The sequence below is a fragment of the Streptopelia decaocto genome, assembly GCF_964273445.1.
Source record: "Streptopelia decaocto genome assembly, chromosome: 15".
Lineage (NCBI taxonomy): Eukaryota > Metazoa > Chordata > Aves > Columbiformes > Columbidae > Streptopelia > Streptopelia decaocto.
In genome coordinates this window covers 4450227-4472645 of record NC_138670.1, presented here as the reverse complement: position 1 = coordinate 4472645, position 22419 = coordinate 4450227, and the positions used below count along the sequence as shown (strand labels likewise).

The 22419-nt window shown below is 50.9% G+C and overlaps 2 protein-coding genes across 3 annotated transcripts in view; one reads left to right on the top strand and one right to left on the bottom strand.

Annotated features, from left to right (window-relative positions):
- The first annotated feature begins 1219 nt into the window (after positions 1-1219).
- Positions 1220-5970, top strand: HPD (4-hydroxyphenylpyruvate dioxygenase). The gene is made up of 13 exons (XM_082066446.1): positions 1220-1260; positions 1496-1558; positions 2227-2331; positions 2514-2556; positions 2642-2724; positions 2833-2922; positions 3046-3149; positions 3305-3382; positions 3548-3710; positions 3979-4050; positions 4683-4805; positions 4951-5067; positions 5207-5970. The coding sequence occupies exons 5-13, from the start codon at positions 2644-2646 to the stop codon at positions 5315-5317; spliced, it is 939 nt and encodes a 312-aa protein (XP_081922572.1). The 5' UTR covers positions 1220-1260; positions 1496-1558; positions 2227-2331; positions 2514-2556; positions 2642-2643; the 3' UTR covers positions 5318-5970.
- Positions 5971-11492: 5522 nt separating this feature from the next.
- Positions 11493-22419, bottom strand: part of SETD1B (SET domain containing 1B, histone lysine methyltransferase) — a 42354-nt gene continuing 31427 nt past the window's right edge. For both annotated transcript variants that reach the window (XM_082066677.1, XM_082066678.1), the window contains 10 exons: positions 22081-22168; positions 20957-21174; positions 20571-20715; positions 19704-20165; positions 16780-18336; positions 14436-14602; positions 14024-14155; positions 13245-13364; positions 12738-12875; positions 11493-12085 (listed from right to left, as the gene is read on the bottom strand). In XM_082066677.1, the coding sequence (XP_081922803.1) occupies positions 11912-12085; positions 12738-12875; positions 13245-13364; positions 14024-14155; positions 14436-14602; positions 16780-18336; positions 19704-20165; positions 20571-20715; positions 20957-21174; positions 22081-22168 (3201 nt within the window). In that variant the 3' untranslated portion in view covers positions 11493-11911. The remainder of the gene's footprint in view (positions 12086-12737; positions 12876-13244; positions 13365-14023; positions 14156-14435; positions 14603-16779; positions 18337-19703; positions 20166-20570; positions 20716-20956; positions 21175-22080; positions 22169-22419) is intronic.

The following is a 22419-nucleotide window of genomic DNA, read 5'->3' as shown; positions in this document are numbered from 1 at the left end:
CTGCACCTCGCGTGTGACCCAACTGCCCTGGTTCAGGTTGGCCCGGACTGGAAACGTCCCTGCGAAGGGGTGAATGTCCCCAGGGACAGGTGGGAGGGCCGGGGGGTGTGCGGTTATGTCACCCCGCTACCGGCCCGGTGTGCACGGGGACGGGAGGTTTTGCTGTGGGGTCAGCAGGTGCCTGCGCCACACAGCCTTGCACACTTGCACACTCGCCACCCTGTGCGTTTAACCCTGTGCCACAACCAGGCCTGCACGGGACACTGTGAGGTGGCCCTGGCAAAGCCACCCGTGGAACAGTGCTGGGAGTTCCCAGCCCAAACCAAACACGTCACTTTGAGTTGGGGGCAGGAGAAGGTGGAGCCGAGGAGGAGCTTTCCCCACCCCACCGCTATATTAAATGCCCTCTTGGACTCCCGCTCGCTTCATCACTCTCACATCGCCAGGTCACAAAAATGGTGAGAGGCAGCGGATGGGAATTGAATCAAACGGCCGGGGCTCTATGGTGCGGGATGTCTCGGGAGCTTTACTGCGTTTAATCTCTGCTTGAACTCAGAATTTTTGGTGACTCTGCTGGAAGTCGTGCAGAAGAGCTTCCTCGCACACTGACCTTTGGATCCCAGCTCTCCGGGGGCCGAGGTACCTTCCTGCTCCGCTAACATCTCTCTTTTCTGATTCTCTCTTTCAGACGACTTATACAGACAAGGGAGAAAAGGTAAGAGGTGTTTTGGGTCTGTGGTACTGCCCTGTTGTCTGGTATGAAACATCAGCCACGTTAGTGCAAATAATATTCATTCCTTACTTCTTTATCACCTGGTGAAATCAGAAATAAAATTTCTCCCTGGTTGGGCCACACAGGACATGGTTCCTTGTTGTAAATCGCCATTAATGATGACATTTTTTCCTTTTTCGTTCTGGTTTGCAAGGAGAGTGACAAATGGGAGACGATGGGTTTTTCCAGCCAGACTTGGTGCCTAAGCAGAATCCTAATTCCTTGCAATATTTATTTCCAAATGCTGCACCTATTGGCCACCTTTTTCCCCAATAAATGCTCTCAAAGCTGCCGGTCAGTGTGCATGGCAGCTGGGAGCCGAGGCCACAGGAACGGGTCGAAGGGGAATTCGTGCCAGCGCTGGCAGTTGTGTAAGAGTGTCTGGGGTTGAGAATTGATCTTTAGGGCAGCAGTGCTGGCGGGTGCTGTGCCTCTGCCGAACCTGCTTGCAGGGAGCACCGGGAGCACCAGCACCGACATGGCCCCTGGTGAGTCGGGACTTTGCACCTTCCACCCCGCAGAGCAGGATCCTGCAGGACCCGACCTCAAAGTGCTTTGAAAAATTGCCGCTTCAGGGCAGCAGCCGGGGTTCCACCCGGTTAATTCGGATGCGTTCGCAGCAGATTTGCAGGGTCGCGGCTGTCGCTCCTCCCTGCTCCAGCGACGAGTGACGCCGCGGGAAAGGCTGCGGCAGCTCTCAGCTCTGTTTTCCCTTCCCTTTAGCCCCTGCGAGGCCGCTTCATCCACTTCCACTCCATCACCTTCTGGGTGGGCAATGCCAAGCAGGTGAGAGGCGGCGGCAGGCGGGCAGAGCGGTGGGTGGCGGGACGGGGCGGCCGCTCCGGTCATTGGCTGCCGGGGGGGCTGTGCCGGCGTCCCAAAGCGCGTCCCTGGGTCAGCACCTGTGTCCGCTGGCACAGCCTCCCCCGCGGCCTTGGGGGCTCTTGCACAAGGCGAGGGGCTGCCCGGGAAACGCGGACGGGCACGTGTGGCACAGCGGGAGCGTCACCAGCCCGCGGTGACGAGGCGCAGCGGTGGCTGCTCCGGGGAGTTAAACATCCCTGCGCTTCAAACCTGAGCTGCTTTCTGCCCAAACTCCCAGATGAACAGCAGACAGGCAGAAATGCTCCCCCCTCGGCGGGGCTCCCTGCCTCCCCCGGCCATCACGGGTGCGGGAGGGCTCTGGAGACAACACCTTCCACTGAGTCTGGCCTTTTTCCCCCATTATGGGCCCTTTCTCACCTCTGCTAGCTCAGCTCCTCCCGGGCTGCTGGAGGGAAGCAGAGCAGGTCGGCTGCTCCTGCACACACACACACGTGCACACACTTGACTTGCACACGTGCTGGCCGTTCCCCGGGGGCTGTCGGTGCCGCCCTGGCCGGGGGGAGCCCCACGGGAACCGGGGGTCACCGGCACCGCAGCTTCACCAGGTGCGGCTCTCACATGCCCCACAGGCTGCATCCTACTACTGCAACAAGCTGGGCTTCGAGGAGCTGGCGTACCGGGGGCTGGAGACCGGCAGCAGGGAGGTCGTCTCACACGTTGTCAAGCAGGACAAGGTGAGGGGCTGATGCACCCTCCAGGGGTGGTGGAGGGTGGGGGGCAGACGAGCTGGTGTCAGGTGTGTGGGTGCTGCCAAAGCCCATTTGCACCATTAAACCCCAGTCCCGTGGTGCGTCTGCCCCAGCCTGGGGGCACCGCCACGTCTCCATCCCTCACCTCTCCTCCTCTTCCTCGCCAGATCGTGTTTGTTCTCTCATCCGCTCTCAACCCGGGGAATGAGGGTAGGTACCAGGGGGTGGGATGGAGAGGGAGATGGTGGAGCAAAGTGCTGCTGCTCACGCCTGGGGCTGCTCTTGCTCCGTGCAGAGATGGGGGAGCACCTGGTGAAGCATGGTGATGGGGTGAAGGACGTCGCCTTCGAAGTGGAGGACTGCGACTTCATTGTGCAGGTGGGCAGCCCCTCTGCTCCCTCCTGCGCTGCCCCCGAAACGGCGAGGGGAGGCGGGGACGGGCCCGCGGGCGCTGCGGCAGGATGGGGTCTCTGTCTTTCTGCCCAGAAAGCCAAGGAGCGCGGAGCCGTGGTGGTGAAGGAGCCCTGGGTGGAGGAGGACAAGTTCGGGAAGGTGAAGTTCGCAGTGATCCAGACGGTAAGTGGCAGGGCAGCTGCCTCTGAGCCCTCGTGCTGGAGCGGGGTCAATGGGAGCAGCCTGGACCCAGGAGATCCCTGAAAAACCAGGGCCACCACGCAACCGCTTTCCTCCCTCTTGCAGTACGGTGACACCACCCACACCTTGATAGAAAAGCTCAACTACAAGGGCCTCTTCCTACCTGGGTACCACCCCCCGCTCTTCAAGGACCCGCTGCTGCCGAAGCTGTGAGTGCTCTGCAGAGGGTCCCGCTCGGCTCTGCCGCCGTGTGCCGGCGGGATGTCCCCCCAAGAGCCGGACGGGTCCCCACCACCCCAGCGGAGCCCCTCACGCTGAGGGTGCCCTCGGGCCCGGCTGAGAACCACCCCGGCTTTCCCCACAGACCCAGCGCCAAGCTCAGCTTCATTGACCACGTCGTGGGGAACCAGCCCGACCTCCAGATGGTGCCGGTGGCAGAGTGGTAAGAGCGGGGAGGGCGGGCGGGAGGTGGGATGGAGCAGCAGCACCGCTCTGCTGGTCTCACCGCTTGCGATGGTGATGGCTGAGGCTAATTAAGCCAGAGCAGAGCTTTGTTAGTGCGGGGATGGAGCGAGGGACTTGATGGTGCCCTTTGTGGTCTGGGCAGGTACCAGAAGAACCTGCTCTTCCACCGCTTCTGGTCAGTGGACGACAAGCAGCTGCACACCGAGTTCAGCGCCCTGCGCTCCATCGTGGTCACCAACTACGAAGAGACCATTAAGATGCCCATTAATGAGCCGGCATTTGGCAAGAAGAAATCCCAGATTCAGGTGAGCGCACGCCAGCAGTTGATCCATCAGGCTGCCCCCGCTTTGGTGAACGAAAAGCTGTGCTGTGGTGGCTGCTTGGCCCTGCTCGGGTTTGCCAAGGGCTGTCAAGCCCTGGGGAGGCACCAGCCAGAGATAGTTTATCCCCAATCTCACCAAGAGTGTCTTTTTTTCATTTCATGGTGTCCCTGAGCTGGTTTTGCTTTCACACCCAGCCCTTTGCACGCTGTAGCTGTGCTGTCACTAACGTGGTGACATTTTTTCCATGCAGGAATATATCGACTACTATGGAGGAGCTGGAGTCCAGCACATCGCGCTGAACACCTCCGACATCATCTCGGCGGTGAGTGCACCCCCGGCAGCGCCCTGCCCCAGCCCGTCCTGCTGGGCACCGTCCTCGGCACAGGGGGTGGTGGACAATGACAACCGTCGGGGTACGAGGCCACGGGCAGGCTGAGCGGGCTTTGTGCTGTGAGTGTCTCACAACCAGGATTAACTGCTCAGTGAGCGGCTGGAAAGGGACTTGCCCGCACCTGTGAGCTGCTGGTAGATGCCCGTCCCTCCAGCTCACAGCAGCCGGGGTCTGCAGGGACCCCGAAGGCACGTGCTGTCCTTGAGGGGTGGCTGGTGGGGCTGAGCCACCATAGCACATCACCCACCTTCGCCTGGGGCAGATGCTGCTCTGGGCTGAGCACTTGGCTTTGGGCTCCTCCAGAGGTGTTTGGGGGTCAGGGTGGGATGAAGGTCCTTGTGCAGTGGCCAACTCTCTGCATTGCCTGGAGAGGGCATCTCGGCCCTCCTGCTCCTGGTGCCCAACGTCAGAAGGTGGGACAGGTGCCCATGCATGAGGTTGGCCAACGTCATGGGAAAGCACCGCCCTGCGTCCCAACACCATCGGTCCCGAGCCATCCTCTTGGCACAAACCAGAGCTGAGCCCCGAGCCCGACCCACGCCGCGGTCTCCCCTGCCTTGCAGATCACCAACCTGAAGCAGCGGGGCGTGCAGTTCATGGACGTGCCCTCCAGCTACTACCAGATGCTGCGGCAGCGGCTGAAAACGGCCAAAATCAACGTGAAGGAGAACATCGACAAGCTGGCGGTGAGTCAGACCGGCCTGAGAGGGAAAAGGTTTGCCCAGGGCTGGATCGGCTCCCCACAACGTTCTGCAGGGATGAGGGCGATACAGGGGGATCCCTTTGCTCTTCTGTGGGTCTTTGAGCTGTCGCCTTCTTTCTTTTCTCCAGGAGCTGAAAATCCTGGTGGATTTTGATGAGAAAGGCTACTTGCTCCAGATCTTCACCAAACCAGTTCAAGACAGACCCACGCTCTTTCTGGAGGTCATCCAGCGGCATAACCACCAGGTTGGTTTGAGGATCGCACCATGATCTTGGCTTTGAGACCTTGGGGCCACCAAGTACCGTCTGCTGCTCTTTCCCAGCCGTTTCGGAGCTGAGGAACCCGCTGCCCGTCCCCGTGTCTGTAACGTTGTCATCTCCGCAGGGCTTCGGCGCTGGGAACTTCAAGTCTTTGTTTGAAGCAATAGAAATGGATCAAGATGCAAGAGGAAACCTGACCATCCTGGAGCCCAACGGGGAGACCAAGCACATCTAGAGGATGGCAAAAACGCCGCCCTAATGAGCTGGTTCACAAACGAACCGGGAAATAGCTCATGTTTTGGTAAATAGCCCAGACCTAAGTGTCATAAACCCCGGGAAGCTGCTGCCAAGTTGGAGATGTAAAAGGACTCAACACCCATCCCGACCCAGCCCCGACGCTGCCCTCCGGTGACTTCTAGGGAGAGGGAGCGTGGGAAATAGCAAACACGCTCTTGAAAAGCAGTTTAATCTGATCCAAACCACTGAATTCTTAACAAAGGGCAGACTTAAGGCATGTGCCAAAGACATGCAGCTACGGAGGAAGACAGAAGAAACAACTGGGAGAGCTTAAATTCAGTCTGTCCAAAATTTTCTGTTAATTTTAGCTACATGGGAAGCTGGGAGAGGAAAGCATGGAGGCGTTTGCCTCTCTTTGTAAGATTTTAATTGCTTTTAGACTCAATCTTGAATTTGAATTTGCTGGGATTAAACACATGATTTTAGAGTAGCTACAACACTCAGGAATGAGACTTAATCACATTTCTGTATTTCAGCCTTCCTAAGACAACGCAGTCTTGCTCTAATACCTGTAAATTCCTGCATTAACGAAGGGCAGGGGTTTCTCCCGTGTTTCAAGAAGTGATTGCTGACGTTGGCAGTAATTCCTTGGCTCAGATCGCAGCTGCACATGCAAAGTCCCCTCTGGGCATTGCTCTGGTGTTGGCACTGTCCTTTGCCAGGGGACTTTCCCCACCAACACAGTAAAACCGTGTTCTGTCACAGCTTGAGTGCCTGGCAAGTTAATGCGTCGAGGCTGGAGCCCTTCAACCCCATAGTTGCTGTGGCTGCGGGTCAAACTCTCCCTGAGGAGCCCACAGACCTCAGTGAGCGACCACTGGAGAACATCTCATGGTCTGTGCTGCCCACGGGTCTCCCCACGGTTGCACGTCTGCCCTCCAAAGCCCCAGCGCACCCACTGCTGCTCCCCACGTTTCCCAACATCGAAGCTGCTCAAACCCCGAGTAGCCAAAGTCCCCACCAAGCCCTCAGCTCAAGATGGGCTCTTTGGACACGAGTCCTTCCACCAGCCCAAGCCCCTGCCCCAGCCCACCACCCTCCAGGGTGAGCCCTGTGAGCTTTGGCTGCCCCGCATCCCCAACACATCCTGCATCCCCATCCTGTCCAGTACCTCCATGGCATCCCGCATCGCCATCCTGTCCTATCTCCATCCCACCCCGCATCCCCATCCTGTCCTATCTCCATCCTGTCCTGCATCTCCATCCCACCCCGCATCCCCAACCTGTCCGGCATCTCCATCCTGTCCCATATCCCCGTCCTGTCCTATCTCCATCCTGCGTCCCCATCCCATCCCGCATCCCCATCCGTCAGCCATCACAGGCAGCTATAGACGCCAAGAACTGAGCTGGGATGTCATCTACAGCCCAGGCTCTCTCCTGTCTTTTCCATTTCCTCCTCCTCCACCACTCCACTCATCTCTCTCTGCGTGTCTCTTTTCCTAAAGCTCAGAGCAGCTGCTTTGCCCCCAGCGAGGGAGGTGGGGGGCACATCCAGCTCCAGGCTGGGCTTTCATCCCCATCAAACCTCAGCAGCTCCCCCAGCTCCCCCTCCTGCAAATCACAGGGAACAGAATTTATCTCAGATTTGAATAAACGTGATTGAAAAGAACGAAACCACGAGGCCTCTGGCCCCAAGAGCCTTCGAGCATCACCCGAACCAGCAACACTAACACTTCGCTTTGTCGGGTAAGGGCTTTTGTCTCCATAAAGCTAAAAAACCAAAGATGTGAACTCAGAAAAGTCCCAGGCGAAGCTGGGACACCCCGGCTGTGCCTCGGCTCCTGTGGGTTGTCAGCATTTGTAATATTAAAATGTTCTTTAAATTGGTAAACTTAAATCACTCACGTATTTCGTGCACTATAACGTTGCTTAAAGTCACTTCCCACTCACCAGAATTAATACTTTCAGTAAACTTCGCTGAAAATCCGTTCTTTGGAGCACTTTTTGTCTCAATAGGGTTCCTTGAGCTCGCACGGTTCGCAGCAAGGGTCAGAGAGCGAAAAACTGCTGTGGTTATACATTAAGCACAACATAATTTTTCTGTAAGAAAAGTCAGTATATTTATGGTTTGCTTTATAAAAGTTACTATAATACAATGGTACATAGTATTCAATTCACAAAAATATGAACAAATATATACAGCATGACACATCCACAACAAAAACACTTTCTTCAAAACAAGATACATACTGGTGACAGATTCTATATGCACAAAACATCCCTAAATTTATAAATTTGCTTAACGAAAGAGAAAGCAGAAACCCTAAATCTTCGAAGCAGAGTTGCTTTTTTAAGGAACTTAAAAAAAAATAGGATTTTATTTTCATTTATTGCAAACCATTTAACTCGCCCCCTTTTAAAGGAGACCCTTTATTTCCACACCGTGATTTAAAACAACCTGTTTAGAGAACCAGAAACCTGCAAGGATTGGGAGCCGGGAGTTCTTCCATCCTGCTTTTCAAACTGCCCATTTGGTTGCTTTAGAGTGGCCATTGCGACGTGTTTCTTTTCACCTGGACAAATACTACAGTGACAATTAAGGAGGAAACTCATAGAAACAAAACAAATATTAAATTGAAAAAAATCCAGTTGCAAACTCGCTTAAATACATTTTAGGTTGTCTATTAGACTGTACACATTTCCTCGCTTGAAATAAATAGATTTTGCACATTAGGTTTCAGACTGGGGGGGGAAAGAAGAAGCCTTGACTTGGCAATTTTTTGTCTTCGGTTTCTTAATGCTTCTAATTCCATCTATTTATTTGACAAAAAAAACATCTTTATACAGAATTTACATTATACAAAGCTTGACACAAGCTGTAAATGCCACCAGCTCCTTTGCGATACTTAGTCCTTCTTCTACCCCACCTCAACATGATTTAGAGCTGGAATCTGTTTAAAAAGAACTCCAAATTACAATAGTCACTTTTAATAAATTATTTACATGCTCTCGAAGTACAAAGAAATCAGCAAAAAAATTTCAACATGTTTCTACAAGAAACAGTGTTTGAAGAGAAGATTCTTGAGTTCGCCTATGTACAGAAGATGCATTTATTTTTGTATACTTCAAAATCCTTTTCTCCTTAAATTTTTCTTTTATACAGAAATGCACTGAAATGATCCCTGAAAAAGGTCACAAAAAATCAGAACTGAAATTGCTGTATACTTCCTTGGAGTTTAAAAATGTTTGTTGTTTTTCTCGTTTGCAGGTTTTTTTTTTTTTAATTTTTTATTATTTCTTGTAGAAATAAGCTGCTCTATACAATATAAATATCTGCAAGATGAGCCCCTTGCCCTTCCGGACCCCCGGGAGTCACAGGTCACCCATGGGGAGCACTTGGCACTGCGCACGGGGCCGGAACCGCACGGACAGCGGGACCCGCGCCCCAGCCAGCGTCGTGCTGGAAACCTCAACGCCTATTTCCAAACCTTCCGCGCTGTCCCCTCGGGTCACCCCCTAGCGAGATGCCATTTGGGGAGAACAGTCATGTCTCTTTTTTTTTTTTTTTTTTTAAGCAAAAATAAATTGGGGATGGGATTTTCGGCGAACAACCGCAACTGTAAATCTCTCCGCAAAGCAGCCCGTGCTGGTGAGTTTGTTCGGTCCTGGCCAGGGTTTCCATGGGGGGCCGGGACGGGGTGACCCCCTCATAGAAATCACTAAACCTGGTTTATAATCCTCACCATCAAACGGTGTTTTGGGGCACAGGGCAGCCCCGTGGTCTGAGACAGAAGCTGCACAGGGTGGACTCTGCAAGCCGAGGTTTATGGGGAGGAAAAGAGAAGCCTTGGGGTTTGCTTTGAGATCAGACCAATGTGATTTTTCACAAGTGCCGAAGGTTCAACCCCTCCGTGTCCTCCTGGGGGGTTACTGGGAGCTCAGCTCTTCCAAAAACTCACATTGTTTGTCTGGGATCATGAACAGTTTCAGAAGTACCCAAGGCATTTAGGTGCTCATGGTCTTTGGCACCCAAATCCCCTCGGTGCTCCTGAAAAGGAACCCAGCCTGCAGGTCTTGTTTCAGAAGACCACGACCTGCCTCCCCTCAACCAACATTAAGGCAAACTGCGGGGGCTAATCCCATTCAGAGCACACGGATCCGCTGGGAAACACAAACTGGCAGCAGGTACCCAGTGGCTGGGCCGGTTGGGGTGTCTTTGCCCCCACAAAACCACCGTTAATGCGCCCGTTTGATGGACTAGGAAGGAAGGAGGCCAAGGACATGGGCAGAACCGCTGCACACGGGGCTTCAGTTCTGAGACACAGGAAACGTCTGTGCATTTCCAAAGCTCTGAAAGCAAAAGGCCAAGCTGCAGAGAAGCCAACTGGAGCGTCAACACCAGATGAGCCTTATTTTTAAAAAAGCAAAATAAATCAAGCAGTTGGTCTAACTCCCAAATGCTCCTGCCATCACTGCGGCTACAACCAGCGTTCAACGACAGAAACTCGTTGTGCTTCTCGTAGTTTTAGGTTCTGGGTCAGCAATACCCAGTTGCTGGAGAGATTCACAAAGAGAAGGGGAAACAACATGAAACAAAACCAGAGATGAGACTATGGACTGTCCAACCCCACGGACAACTCCTCCCCCTCAGACAGACATACAGGAGGAACCAAGGCAGCTCACAGCAGCCCGAGTGCTCCTGCTCCTTCAGGCCTTTTGTCTGAAGAAGGAATTCAGATGCAGAGGTCCAACCCAGAGCACCCGCAGGGCAGGCCTGGCAATCCCTAACAGCCAAAAAACTGCCAGAAAACTCATTTGCAAGGCTGTCACCTCCGGTCATGGAGCTGCGGTCATATAGGAATTATCGCTGATTTTAAAAGGCTACAAGAAAACTGTTGTGCAATTTGTTCTGCGGGGAGAAGATATTTAGTTACGCAGATTATCTTCCCATTTCATAATTACATTGCAACTTCCCCTTACGAGCCAATTAAAAAAGGGTTTAGTACAACTGATCTCTACTTTTAAAGGAGGAGAAATTCAATGCGAGTTGAAAAACGGATCCTGTCGATACCTGAACAGTTGTGTAACATTTCCAGGTCACATCCAAAGACTATTTTCTTTGGTGTTTCGCCCCATTTTTAAACGGAACCTCTCAAAGAACTGCAACCTTCACCTCAGCACATCTACAAGGACAAAACAGGTCAAAAAACAATTTCAAAATAAGCCTTCCAAATTCAAAGCAGCTTTCATTTGCTCGCCGGGCATGGGGGAGGACACTTGAACCACTTTTGCTGGAGGGATGGGGCAGCCCTGGGGCAAGTTACTGAGTAACGGAGGGAGGCGAGGGGCCGGCGCAGCTCGCTCTATCGCAGGAGCCATCGCCCGTGCCCAAGGACAGAGCAAACACTCCACGTAAAACGCTGCACGGGCGGGGAAACGCAGACAAAAGCGAGAAAAATTAATACGAGACACACATCAGCCTGTTTCCCATCTACAGGAAGAAAATCCTGTTCGAAACACGGGCCGTAGTGTACGCTCGCAAGGAGGGTGAGATTTCCACAGCACAAACGCGGGCTGAATTGTCCGCTTAATTTCAGCCTCAGCCTTTTTTTTTGCGTGCAAAGCGAATCGATCTCCGAGAAACGGGCATCCCCAAAGTCCACACGCCGCGCCACGCCGCTGCGGCTACGCAACCGACACGACTTCTCGCTACAGCGGATTGCGGCATCCAAATACCGTTCATGTGCGGGCGCAGAGGTTTTGATCCCCCGATATACCAGCACGGTGTGTGAAAATGAAGAGACGAGCCCAAGGCGCTGAGCTGAGGTCTGTTCTGACCTGGCTGTTCCCCGGGGCGGCTGGCTTAGGGGACTTGTTCTGGCTCGTCCCTAACGAAAAGGCAGGACAGCTCACCTAAAGTCTCGTTGGGGACACATCATACATACACACACACACACACACACACGCACACCCCCATTCACACACCCTCAAGCCTCTGGCTTGCTCTGTAACATCAACCTTACATTTATTTACAGCTTACTCTGAGAAATCTGTGCAATTTCAGCCAATCAAGCTCCCAACAAACCCTATATGGCGTTTTCAGTCTCTGCTTCACATTTAAACGTTGAATGTCTTTTTCAACCAACAAAACTGATGAGAAAAAGGTAGCAGCAATTATGAAAAGATGAAGGTTTATAACAACAATTAAAAAAAAGGTACCATTATCCCATTACGGAGCATTAATGTCGGGACTGAACAGAGAAGCTAGTGTTTGGATAGACCATGCCACAAAACGGTAGTCACCTTTTGTGTGCGTGTTGGATCTGAAAAGGAAAGAGCACCTGAAACATGAACAGTCCTCGTAAGCATGTGCGCTTTTTGCTTCCATTCGCGATCCTGGCAGAAGTGCGAAACTTGCTTGGTTTTTTCCTTCTCTTTTTTCCTCTCTTTGTTAATTTTTTTTTTTCTTTTTAATTTTTTTTCTTCCTTTTTTTTTTTCTTTTTTTTCTTTTTTTTTTGGCAAAGTGCAACCACACCTGGTTACCACAGTTTTGACATGGCCGAAGGTGCAAGTGTGACGAGAAACCTCGCGTTCAGTTCAGGGTTCCCCTGCAGTTCTCGGAGCCACACAGACATGGGATTTTTACATCCTCGATCGGAAACTTGTAGTCATAGGTAATTTCCTCATTCACATTGATGTGCTGTTTGGAGTAGATGACGATCTTCTTTTGAGACTCCACCGTGATCACTTTAGCATAACAATTTGGCTGCAAGGGTGACAGAACAGGTAATGATTTAGGCTCCTGATGGCCATGGCTTCCCAAACTCCACACCATTATTCCGAGCTAAAACAGAGTGGGACAGTCCTTCCCTGGACAGCCTGGGCCGCAATTCCAGAGCAACCCTCTGTGCTCCTCCGAACATCCACATTCTGTGGTGCAAAAGAGCCTGTTCCACCACATTTGTCCTGGGCTAAGAGCAGCTCAGTTAACGTTCAATAATTTGGTCACTGCAGCACAGAGCAGAGGGGAAAGCGGGTTCTCTACCTGCTGGAGCAGAGTATTTTTCCCATGTGGATGCTGGAAGGAGACTGTTCCCACAGAATAACAATGCTAAAATCAGCTTTTTTTGAAGGAAATATTTGTTAGATATGTTTGAATAGCGTCTGTTAGGGTCCTCCAACACAGTCAGGAGGATTCTGAGTGCGCTCTGTCTCGCTGTATGTTTCATTTCTCAGGTCTCTCAAATCTCTTTGCACTAGTTCAGACTCTGCTTTGATCTGCTGTAGCTCATTAACATTTAATCATAACCCTGTGACCCCCTGCTACTTCTGAACACGGCCCCAATCAAAGCTACCAAGGACTCAACGGGTTTATCGCTATGTGAGAGTACAATCACATGCAAAAACACAATACTTACATTGCAGCTGTGATTAATAAACCTGGCAAAGTTTCCGCATTTTGTGGCATCGATGATGGTGTCGTGATCGACTCTGAACATGTAGCTGCTCCCGATGCCTTCATCCTCGTATCGCTTTTCACGCATGTCAGCAATGACCTACAGAAAACCCCGCACGCCGTGTCAGGAGACGCTGCAGAACTGACCTGTGAGCCCAGATCTGCACGATGCTCACCTGAGCTGTGCTCGTGCCGCTCAACACGTATACGATCCCAAACACCCCAAGAGAACGCAGACCTAACTGCAAACACAGAAGTTCAGGGTGGGCTTCTTGAGAGCTTATCTCCTAAGGATTTGAGTGCTTAGTTTCTATGGGTTGTTGAAAATCCCGCCCTTGTACCTCCAACCCATACACCAACCTCTGCTCAGGTACTAACACCTCACAGCAAGGACTCCAACCCCCCCATCCTACTCCAGAACTTCTTTCAGAGCTGTTTCTGCTCAGATTTCACCCACAGTCCAGCTTACCTGCCTGATGTTCTGACCCACGTACTCGATCACCATCTCATCAGCTGCAATGGGCTCCATAGCAAAAAGACCCCAGTCGTGAATGTGGCTCTTGCAGAATTTTAGTTTTTTCTTCCGGAACTGCACGAAGAAAACACCCCAAAACCCCCAACCCTGAATTAGCCAGAGCACAGAAAGGGAAAGGCCGTCCCTGGGCCCAGCACCCGCAGCCTGCTCCAAGGAACAAGCACTGCTGGGTATGTCAACCCCATTTAGATTCCTTCTGTGCTGCGGTGACAGGAAAGCAGGACAGAGGTCACAGGAGGTCCCACAGAGTTGTGGTACTTGGGTTTTTACCACTGACCACACACTGGGGAGAAAAGACCCTCTGAGGCCATCAATCTCTGTTTCGCATAATCCTGATGGTTCTGAGTAGGGCTCAAGCTCTGTTATCATCATATACTCATTTATAGCCATTTATCAGGCAGCTCATGGTTCTGCTGCTCACAAGTGAGCACGCTGGACCAAGTCTCATGTGTTCTCATATTTTCCCTGCGCCTACTCTATTTGTTTAGGTCAATTATTTGCATTACATACTGTATTAAATTGCATTGTTGTGTCAAGTTGAGTTACACAAAACAGAGGAGAGCCAGGTACCGTTCAATCCTCTGGCACGTGTGCCCAATGCTGAGATGGTCGCCACCACGGCGACACTAAACCGGCAGGAGGTCGGTCCCGTGCCCCGGCCCCACCTGCTCCCCACCAGCCCCTGCGCAAAGCAGCATCCACGGGGTGCCCACCTTGAGCTGGTTGAACTTGAGCAGGTCACTGTCGCAGCTCCCGGTGAAGGAGGAGAGGAGCCTGCGCTGCTCCGACCGCCGCTCGGAGCCAGCCCGGGTGGAAGCATGAGGTTGGGCAGGGATGCTCATACCCTGAGAGGACAAAAGGCCGATCAAAGCTGACCCAACACCCTGCAGCCTCCCTGTCAGCAACCCTTTATGCAACAACACGTCACCGCAGAACGCGTGGCCTCCTAAAACATCCCACATCAATCACTAACACCTCCCCAGCACCTCCTGGACAATGACACAGGTGTAGCAACAACTTCACCTCCCTCCTTGCCAAAAGGCAGGAAGCATCTGCTGTGCGTGACACCCAAATGAAACCAAACCCCGTTCACACCCCAGCAGGCAGCAGAGGACAAGTCCTCACCTGGGTGTCAGCTGGAGGCTCCTCTGCAAAAGCTCGGCTGTTGTTGAGGTATTTAAGTTTGTCCTTCTTATCAATTTTGTAATAGCCTTCACTTCGTGCGCAGCCCGTCACGTGCTCCCGCATCCCGTCATCCCGCTTCTTTTTCTTAGGAGTAGAAAAGCTGGTAGGTGGAAAGAAGTTAAGGAGAAACACAGCTACCGGTGGGTATCAGACAAAACTTGCCGCAGTTGCGTGGAGCTAATGCCGGGAGACTGGAAAATTAGGAAGGTTTTGGGGGGGTGGAAAAAAATAACACTCTTGAAAAATGAATAAAAACCCATCACTGAAGCCCACATGTCTACAGGAAAGCCAAGCAAGTCTTTCCTTGTCAGCTGCAGGCTTTAGGGAACTACAGAGAAAGGATTTCCCCACTACATACACAGACAGCAGCTGCCCAGCCATCTGGACGTACCATCTTCTCTGTTTTGAGTGACACGCTTTTGTTCTGCCTCCAGGAATATCCTGCAGACACCCCAGGCCCTGCAGACACCGCATGGATCTCAGCGCAGCCATCACCCCACCGGCCAGGGCTGGAGCCAGCACAGACAGGCAAGAGACCCTGCTCAGCCCCAAGGGCTTGGGGAGAGACGCTGCTCTCACCGGCCTCGGTAAATCAGCTCCTTCAGGCCCTGACAGGGGGGGTAAGACCCTGTGCAGATGTTTCGAACCCCACTGTCCCGATAGGTCAAAGAAACCTGCAGCTGGCCTGGCAAGGCTCACGGCGTTGAACAGGCACCTGCGGGTCTTTGGCTTCTGGAAGGACAGTGGAGCTGCACTGCTGGCAGCTCACTCCAAAAACACAGCCAGGAAGCCTACGATGATTGAGATCTACCCAAAGATGCTCCCTGTGAGTCACAAGGTATCCTTAACACCAGAAAATTGAAGCAGAGGGGCCACAAAAAGTGATGGCCCTGAGCTCGGTGGGAGCTGCTGCAGAGCGGGTGAGCCCTGCAGGTACCTTCACACCTACCGTGCGGTGCGGCACAGCAGCAACTGGCTGCAGGTTATTTTTAAATGGTTTGAAAGGTGACTGTAAATTTGCTGTTACAATAATCCTTATCATCCAGGAAACAGATTTCAAATATTTCCACTTTGTAAGGTGCCAAATGCCAACACATTAAAGCACTGCCCCGTTCTGCGGTGGTTCCCGCTGCTGCAGCACCAATCACTGCCACCCTCAGACTGGTTCTTGTTCGGAACTACCTCCCCAAATGAAGCAGACACAGGCTGAACATTGCTGGGGGTGATGCATTTCATCATGCTTTTAAAATATTTTCATTTAACAATTAAATAAATCTGTTTCAAGATTATTGCACTGGTATGAAAAGGCAGAAAATCATAAGTTTAATCTTACACATTGCCCTTTGAGATGCAGAGAAATAAAGGATGGAAATGCACAGCTCAGCACTGAGCTCCACTTGCTTTTTGTTAGTATCATATCCCTATTTTAAGCGGTTCGGGCTTTTTTGCTTTTGCTTTCGTGTCTTGCAGGGAATAAGGGATGAGACATTTTATCTCCACACAATCTCCAGCCACACACAAGGTGGTTCATGTCTTCCTTACTATATACATTTGTGTTTTCCTCCTGAAAACCTTACTAGAGAGTTCTCAGGTTATGAGAACAGCCTTCCAGGCTGTGTTCTGGAGATCACTCCTGGTTCTGAGACAGCTTGTGTGTCCCAGAAATGCTGCCAAAGATTGAAAGCTACAGCCTGTGCAGCTGATTATCAGATCATTAAAAGGGAGGGAGGGGACAGGGCCAGATCCTGCACCAGCCATTGCTACCAGTACATCCCCATCCAGCCCGGGAATGTGCCTGTCCTTTATGTGTCACTTAGAAACCATCGCTTTTATTCATATTTCAAACTCCAAGCAAGTTAAAGCCGCTTGCACTACTAACTCATCATTTTGGGCACAGATGGTGAGATTATTTTTACAGCAAGTTTTAGCCCCAAGTTAAAGCTCTGGACGTACAGACTGGAAATTCCACAGGCAAGTCTGGTTTAAATGCAGACAGAAGCTTCTCAGACTAGCAAGGAAATCTCCCCAGAAGAGTTGCATACAGATTTTCCCCACAGTCCTAGGCTGAGAATGCAGCAAGAACAGCCACTTCTGCAGTATTTTTGTACTGCAGCTTCAGGGAATAAAACAGTCTAAAACTCCCTGCTGATATAAGCAATTGCTATTCTAGTAAGCAAATGCTCCTTCCACCAACATACTTGGTTTTTTTTTTCATTTTAAGTCCTACACAATGACCATCTAGTGCATCGTACGTGTGCTGTGTAACACCAGTGAGAAAGGATATAAGGATGGAATACCCACAGGGTGTCATTGAGCCAGTCCATACCATTGTCCTGCTGCAACAAGCGGTCATATGTGATACACATGAATTTGATATCCTCCTCATCTATGCCTCCGTTCCAAATATCATACAAAATGGTCATCTCCTCGAACTCGGAGCGTGGCCTGAACTGAGGCTGGGGCGGGGAATACTCAGGGGAAGGAATCACTGGGAGGTCTTCAGATGTCTTCTTCTGCCTTCGCCACTGTCTTTTAGGTTTCGCGTGAGCTTCTTCTTCCTTGAAGTCTTCATTCCACTGGTTCTCCAGTTCCTTAAATGGCAGTTTCTCTGCAACTGCTTCAGCTGCTATTTTCTCGTGGAAACCGTCATTCCTGAAGTCCAAGGTGACGGCTTCAGGGTCTTTCAGTCCATAGAAAGCATCAGGATGTCCACTCAACAGCTCTTTGCCCACAGCACTTTCCACCAAGGCCACTGGCACCGGAGGAGGTTCTATGGTTTTGTCCGAGTACATATCCAACGGGAGGACAGACGGTGGTGACCGCCTGGGCCGACCTGGCCTCCTTTTGGGAAGAACAGAAGGTGGTGGTGGAGGAGGAAGAACAGAAGCACCGGTGGGTACTTCTGGTGAGAGCAAAACAGATTTGACTTCTGCCTTGCATTCCTCGAGGGGCATTCTTCCATCCCCATGCAGGCACGGCAGGGCTGCCACAGGTATCCGCTCATCCGGCGGCAAACCCATGTCTGTGCGGAAATCTGCTTGCGGGGGGCTGGCAAAGGGGATAGGGGAAGGAACACTGTTCATGCTGATGGTAAGGGAAGCACCAAGAGGCTCTTTAAAGGGTTTCTCATCTAGCTCATCCTCCGATTGTTTCTTGCCAGACAGAAGGCAAGGAATGGTAGCACCAGCCTCTGGGAAAGTAGGCGTGAAATTGAAATCTCTCCCAGGAGTCCGAGGAATGCCGCTGTTAATGCCAGGAGATTGGGACGGGTAGGAAAAGGGGCTCCCAGGGACTTGAGGAGAACTGAGGGTCAAGCTGCTTCCAGTAAGGGGAGCATCACTTCCCGGCGTGGCTGGAACAGTGTCCGTGCTCTGCGACTTCGTGAGGGGGTGCGAGGACTTGGCCAAAATGTCCCGCCCAGGAGTCCTAGGAATCTCCTCATCCATGGACGTTTTGGTCACCATTAATTGTTCAGGGAACTTTTCTGGAGGGACTAAAGATTCTTCTTTACCAGGAGTCGATGGTAAGGGAAGCATGGAGGATGGCACCTTGTGGGCTGGAAGCAGAAGAGTATCAGTCTCTGAATGGACCATCACCTCCCGCCCAGGCGTGCGAGGCAGCCGCTCGTCCTCCTCCGCTGCCAAGGGCAGTTTTGTTTTAACACGAGCTTCTAGGCTGCTGTCGTCAGACTTGCTGAAGAAGCTGCTTTTGCTGGGCAGGGGTTCTCCAAAGACTCCCACCGGAGTCGAGAGACAGAGCGTCGCCTCCTCATCTTGAGATTCCAGCTTTGGACCTTCCTGTACCACTGGCTCCAGCACGATGGTGGCTTCGGACTCATCCTCTGAAAGGGGGAAAAGAGAGAAGAATCAGCAGCTTTGCTTCCACTCAGTTACTCGCCACTTGCCAGTAAAGCCATGTTTAAGATGCCGCAATTACAGAACAGCTCAATTCCACCGGGAGGCTTTAAAAACTTCAATGCTTTACATTTTAGAGGCACCAAGTGTGGAGTAATTAGACGCTACCACAGACATCCCTAATGGACCATTAAAAAAAATGCACTATTAATTTGAGGATTAGCTGTGACATGGGCCAGAACAAAGGTTTTCTGCTTTCAAAACCCCTGACCACCTTTTGTACAGACATAAAAAGCGGATTGTGGGGCGAGGACTTTGGAGGACTGGCAGAGCCTCAAGCTGTCAGCTTCTCTAATGTGGGATGGTAAACTAATTGCAAGGCCAAGAAGCACCCTCAGCTCTCCAAGGAAGGAGAAGTGAAGGGAGGAGTATAACGCTCTTGAACAACACGTGAAGGAAACGGGAAGCCCTCGTAACAAATGAGGAGACGCTCAGATGGTATCAATGAGGCAATTTATACGCTGCTCTCTCTACAGCAGGCTGATTCATCTGGAGTTTATGTACCCCCTTAGGGCTGTGCAGGGACTGGATTTCCAGCTCTCCAAGTGGCAAAATACCACAGACACCAGTCCTGTCCAAGGCTCACACTGCAGGACACACTAGATGTGCTCTCCTTGTTGGCTCCAGTTTTTAACTTCTTAATTCCCCCCCTAGGTGCAGAATTCGTCAACCTTTATGCATCTCACTCCTGTTTTAGTAAAAGGTTTCTAAATTTCCTTGGGTTAAACACAACTCTGCATTGAATGAAGAAAATTTCCATCTTCCAGAAAACCAGAGAGTATTGCTCATTTGAAAGGACTACGTTAAAAATCCCCAAAAATAATAATATCAGGAACCAGATGTAATTCTGAGACTCCACTCACATGCCCCATATAGCTTCCCAGTCACATATGGCTTTGGTATTAAAGCCAAAAAGAGCCAGCAGTGGCACATTAAGTAGAGATTCCTGTTCTGTTTTAGCAGCCACAGCTTTTCTATCTTGAGCTTCAGCCACCACACCATCCAGTCAGTCACGCTTGGACGCCAACAACTGCTCAGTTCCTGTAGGACACTAACTAAGCTGGCCCAGGATAAGATTCTGGATACAACCACCACAGTATTTTTAGCAGCGGATGGCTTGTGTAGAGCTCTGTACTAAGAACCAAGCTCAGCACAGACCTCGTTCCCTGTCCAGATAACCTCTAGCACAGAGCCAAGACTGGGGGAAGAGAGAGAACAAGGGAAATGCAAATCCATACATATTGGATGCTATGAAATGTGGTAAAAAAATGCCAAACCACATGGAAGGGCATACCTGGCCTACAGATGGGAGACAGCGCAAGTTTTGTCTCCTGGTCTCTTTCCATAACCAACTGTTTCAGTGTTTCAGCAGCAATAGATGCCTCTGGGACTTCACCACATTCACCCTCCCCTGCCTTGATTACTTCCATGCCTTCCTCTCTCACAGCCAACGCTGGCTCCACGAGTCCCAAGCCTGTTGCATCCATGTAGTCATCCACAGGGTACAGCTCCAAAATAGTCTCCCTCTCATCATCAGGAATCTCATGACCAGCAGGTTCATGCTCTGCCTCAGCAACCATGGCTTCCCTGTCTTGATCTTCAGCCACCTCCTCCTCCTCTTCCTCCTCCTCGTCTTCATCATCATCATCATCCTCATCTTCATCATCCGAGTCTGAACTTGACTCAAATTCAGAGGAGTCCTCACTTTCATCGGATGATTCAACTTCAGCCTTGGAAGACGACGGACTTGCTACATCTACACAAAGAACAAATTACCATTAGTTCCACTTTCTGACTTCACCAAACAATCAGGGTCTATTACAGCAGCAAATATCACTTCCACACTGTGACAGCATGGAGGCAGCTCCAACGGCAGTGCAGGGGTTTGAAGGACTCCCCTTCCAGTTTATTTATTTTTGCAGAGATTTATAAACCATGTATTTGGATGCTTACAACAATCACCATACAACAGGCAGTTTCCTGAGCAGCAGAACTAGTGCTGCGTGCCACCTGCCCACACAGGTCTCTTTACTGGAGTTGTACTAAGATATTCTGCTGCCTTCACACACAGCTTTAAAACGTGGAAACCACCACCTTCCAGAGCAGGGAGAACACACCCGACCCAAAGGCCACGCTTGCTCCTCCTGCTGGAACTGCTTACCCTCCTCGGAGTCCTGCTCCTCCTCCTTGTCACTTGTGTCTATGCCTGTCTCCTCTTCCTCGTCATCTTCATCCTCATCATCATCTTCGTCATCATCTTCATCCTCATCATCATCATCATCCTCCTCCTCATCCTCCTCTTCCTCCTTTGCAAGAAAACATTGCCAAAAATGAGCAGTGTCTGACTCTGAGGCCTGGCTGCCACCAGCGACTCTCAGGGACACTGATCAGAGAACCTGAAGAGGGAATAACCTTACAGAGGTTCCCTTAGGACAGACTCTAATAGCAGCACTCATATCCTAGAGAAGGTAACTTTGGCATCTGGAATTGGTAAGCCCCCTTTTAACAACAGACGGCACTCAAAACCACAATCACAAACCAACACACCTTGCCAGGCGCTGCTTTCACCAAGCCTCCCTCTTCTTCCTGCTCCTCTTCCTTCTCCGAGGAGGACTCTTCCTCTTTCCCTGATGTCTCGTCTCCCTCCTCTCCCTCGCTGTCGAGCTCCAGGGGCCTTGCTGGTCGCCGCCTCAGCCCCACGGCGTCTGCATCCTTCTTCGACAGGTCAGACGTTGTATCGGAAGCATCCCTGTCCCTCTCCGACTCTGGCAAGCAAAAGCAAGAAGGAAATTTCTATCAAATACTTTGCAAGGGAGGGAAAGAGTTGACCACATAATGGAAATGTTTTCTTTGGGAAGATCAAAGTTAGGAGCAACGTGCCCATGTGGTGTGTGAGTCCCCAGGCTCACAGGGGATTAGGAATTTCACAGGACAGGTGAGGGTGGGACTGGGTGCAGGGTGCTGAAACGCCAAGGGTGGCAAAATGCAGATGGCCAAAGCTCACAAGCCATAGGCAGAGCAGCCAGGAGACATAGCATGAGTCTGGTAAGCCAAATTTAACACCTTTTTGTTTTATTTAAAGGTTTTACAAAACCCTGCTTCTGTACTTTGGCTTCAAGCCACTTATTAGTATGAATCAACTTATGGCACAACTAACTTAAATCCACCTTTTATGTAAAACAAAGGGTATTCAAAACTTTCTCTTATCTCTACTCTTCTCCGCTTCCAGGAAAAAATGTTAAAATATTTTCAAATAGATTTTTCTGGCAAATAACTTCATTTTGCTTTTAAAATCAAAAGCAGGGCAAATTGTCTTTAATGTGCTGTCTCCCACAACGTACCCAGTGAACTGCAAGCACGGCCCTGGAACAGACCATGAACTCAGCTGAGCTCCCTCTACTGGGTGACCAGCTCTGCATCAGCAGAACTAAAATAGGTTATGAGTTATTAATAAAATGTGGGTCTTAAATTTCCCGCCAGTAAATTTAAGATAGCGGAATGCAGAGGAGACATCTCTCAGCTGATCAGAGCTTTGTGAGAAGCGAGTTTGGCTCAGATCCTTGACTCAGTGTCTAACTGTAAGTGAGCACACTGCTGTGAACTTTAAAAGAATTCAGCTTGCATGTGGTTTGCATCTGCTCTTGTGTTTCAAACAAACGTGCTTTGCAAACCTTCATCTTCATCATCGACAGAAGTAGAAGGCCGGATTCTCTTCTGATCCCCCGCTGAGGCAGCTTCAGGTGGCTCCTTTCTTTTCACCTGAACAAAAGACACAATTAACATTTCTAAAAGTTTGGAAACAGCAGAAATCAACTTCTTAAGCAAATTGCTGCTGCTTTACTTTGCCATGGTGACTTACACCCAGAAACCAAGGGCCACTTCCCCAGCTCTTGATCCCTTTATTTGCCTGCAAATGGAATTTCACTGTGAATGAAATTCTACCCCTTCGATTTGCATCAAAACACCCTGGGTACCAGCATGGTGCATGTCACCACCAGGTACTGTGAAGC

Bases quoted from the DNA above. Each gene is read 5' to 3' on its own strand.
- HPD (XM_082066446.1), top strand. From the start codon at position 2,644: ATGGGGGAGCACCTGGTGAAGCATGGTGATGGGGTGAAGGACGTCGCC. The intron at 4,051-4,682 runs GTGAGTGCACCC...CCTGCCTTGCAG, and splicing joins CCTCCGACATCATCTCGGCG to ATCACCAACCTGAAGCAGCG. The intron at 5,068-5,206 runs GTTGGTTTGAGG...TCATCTCCGCAG, and splicing joins TCCAGCGGCATAACCACCAG to GGCTTCGGCGCTGGGAACTT.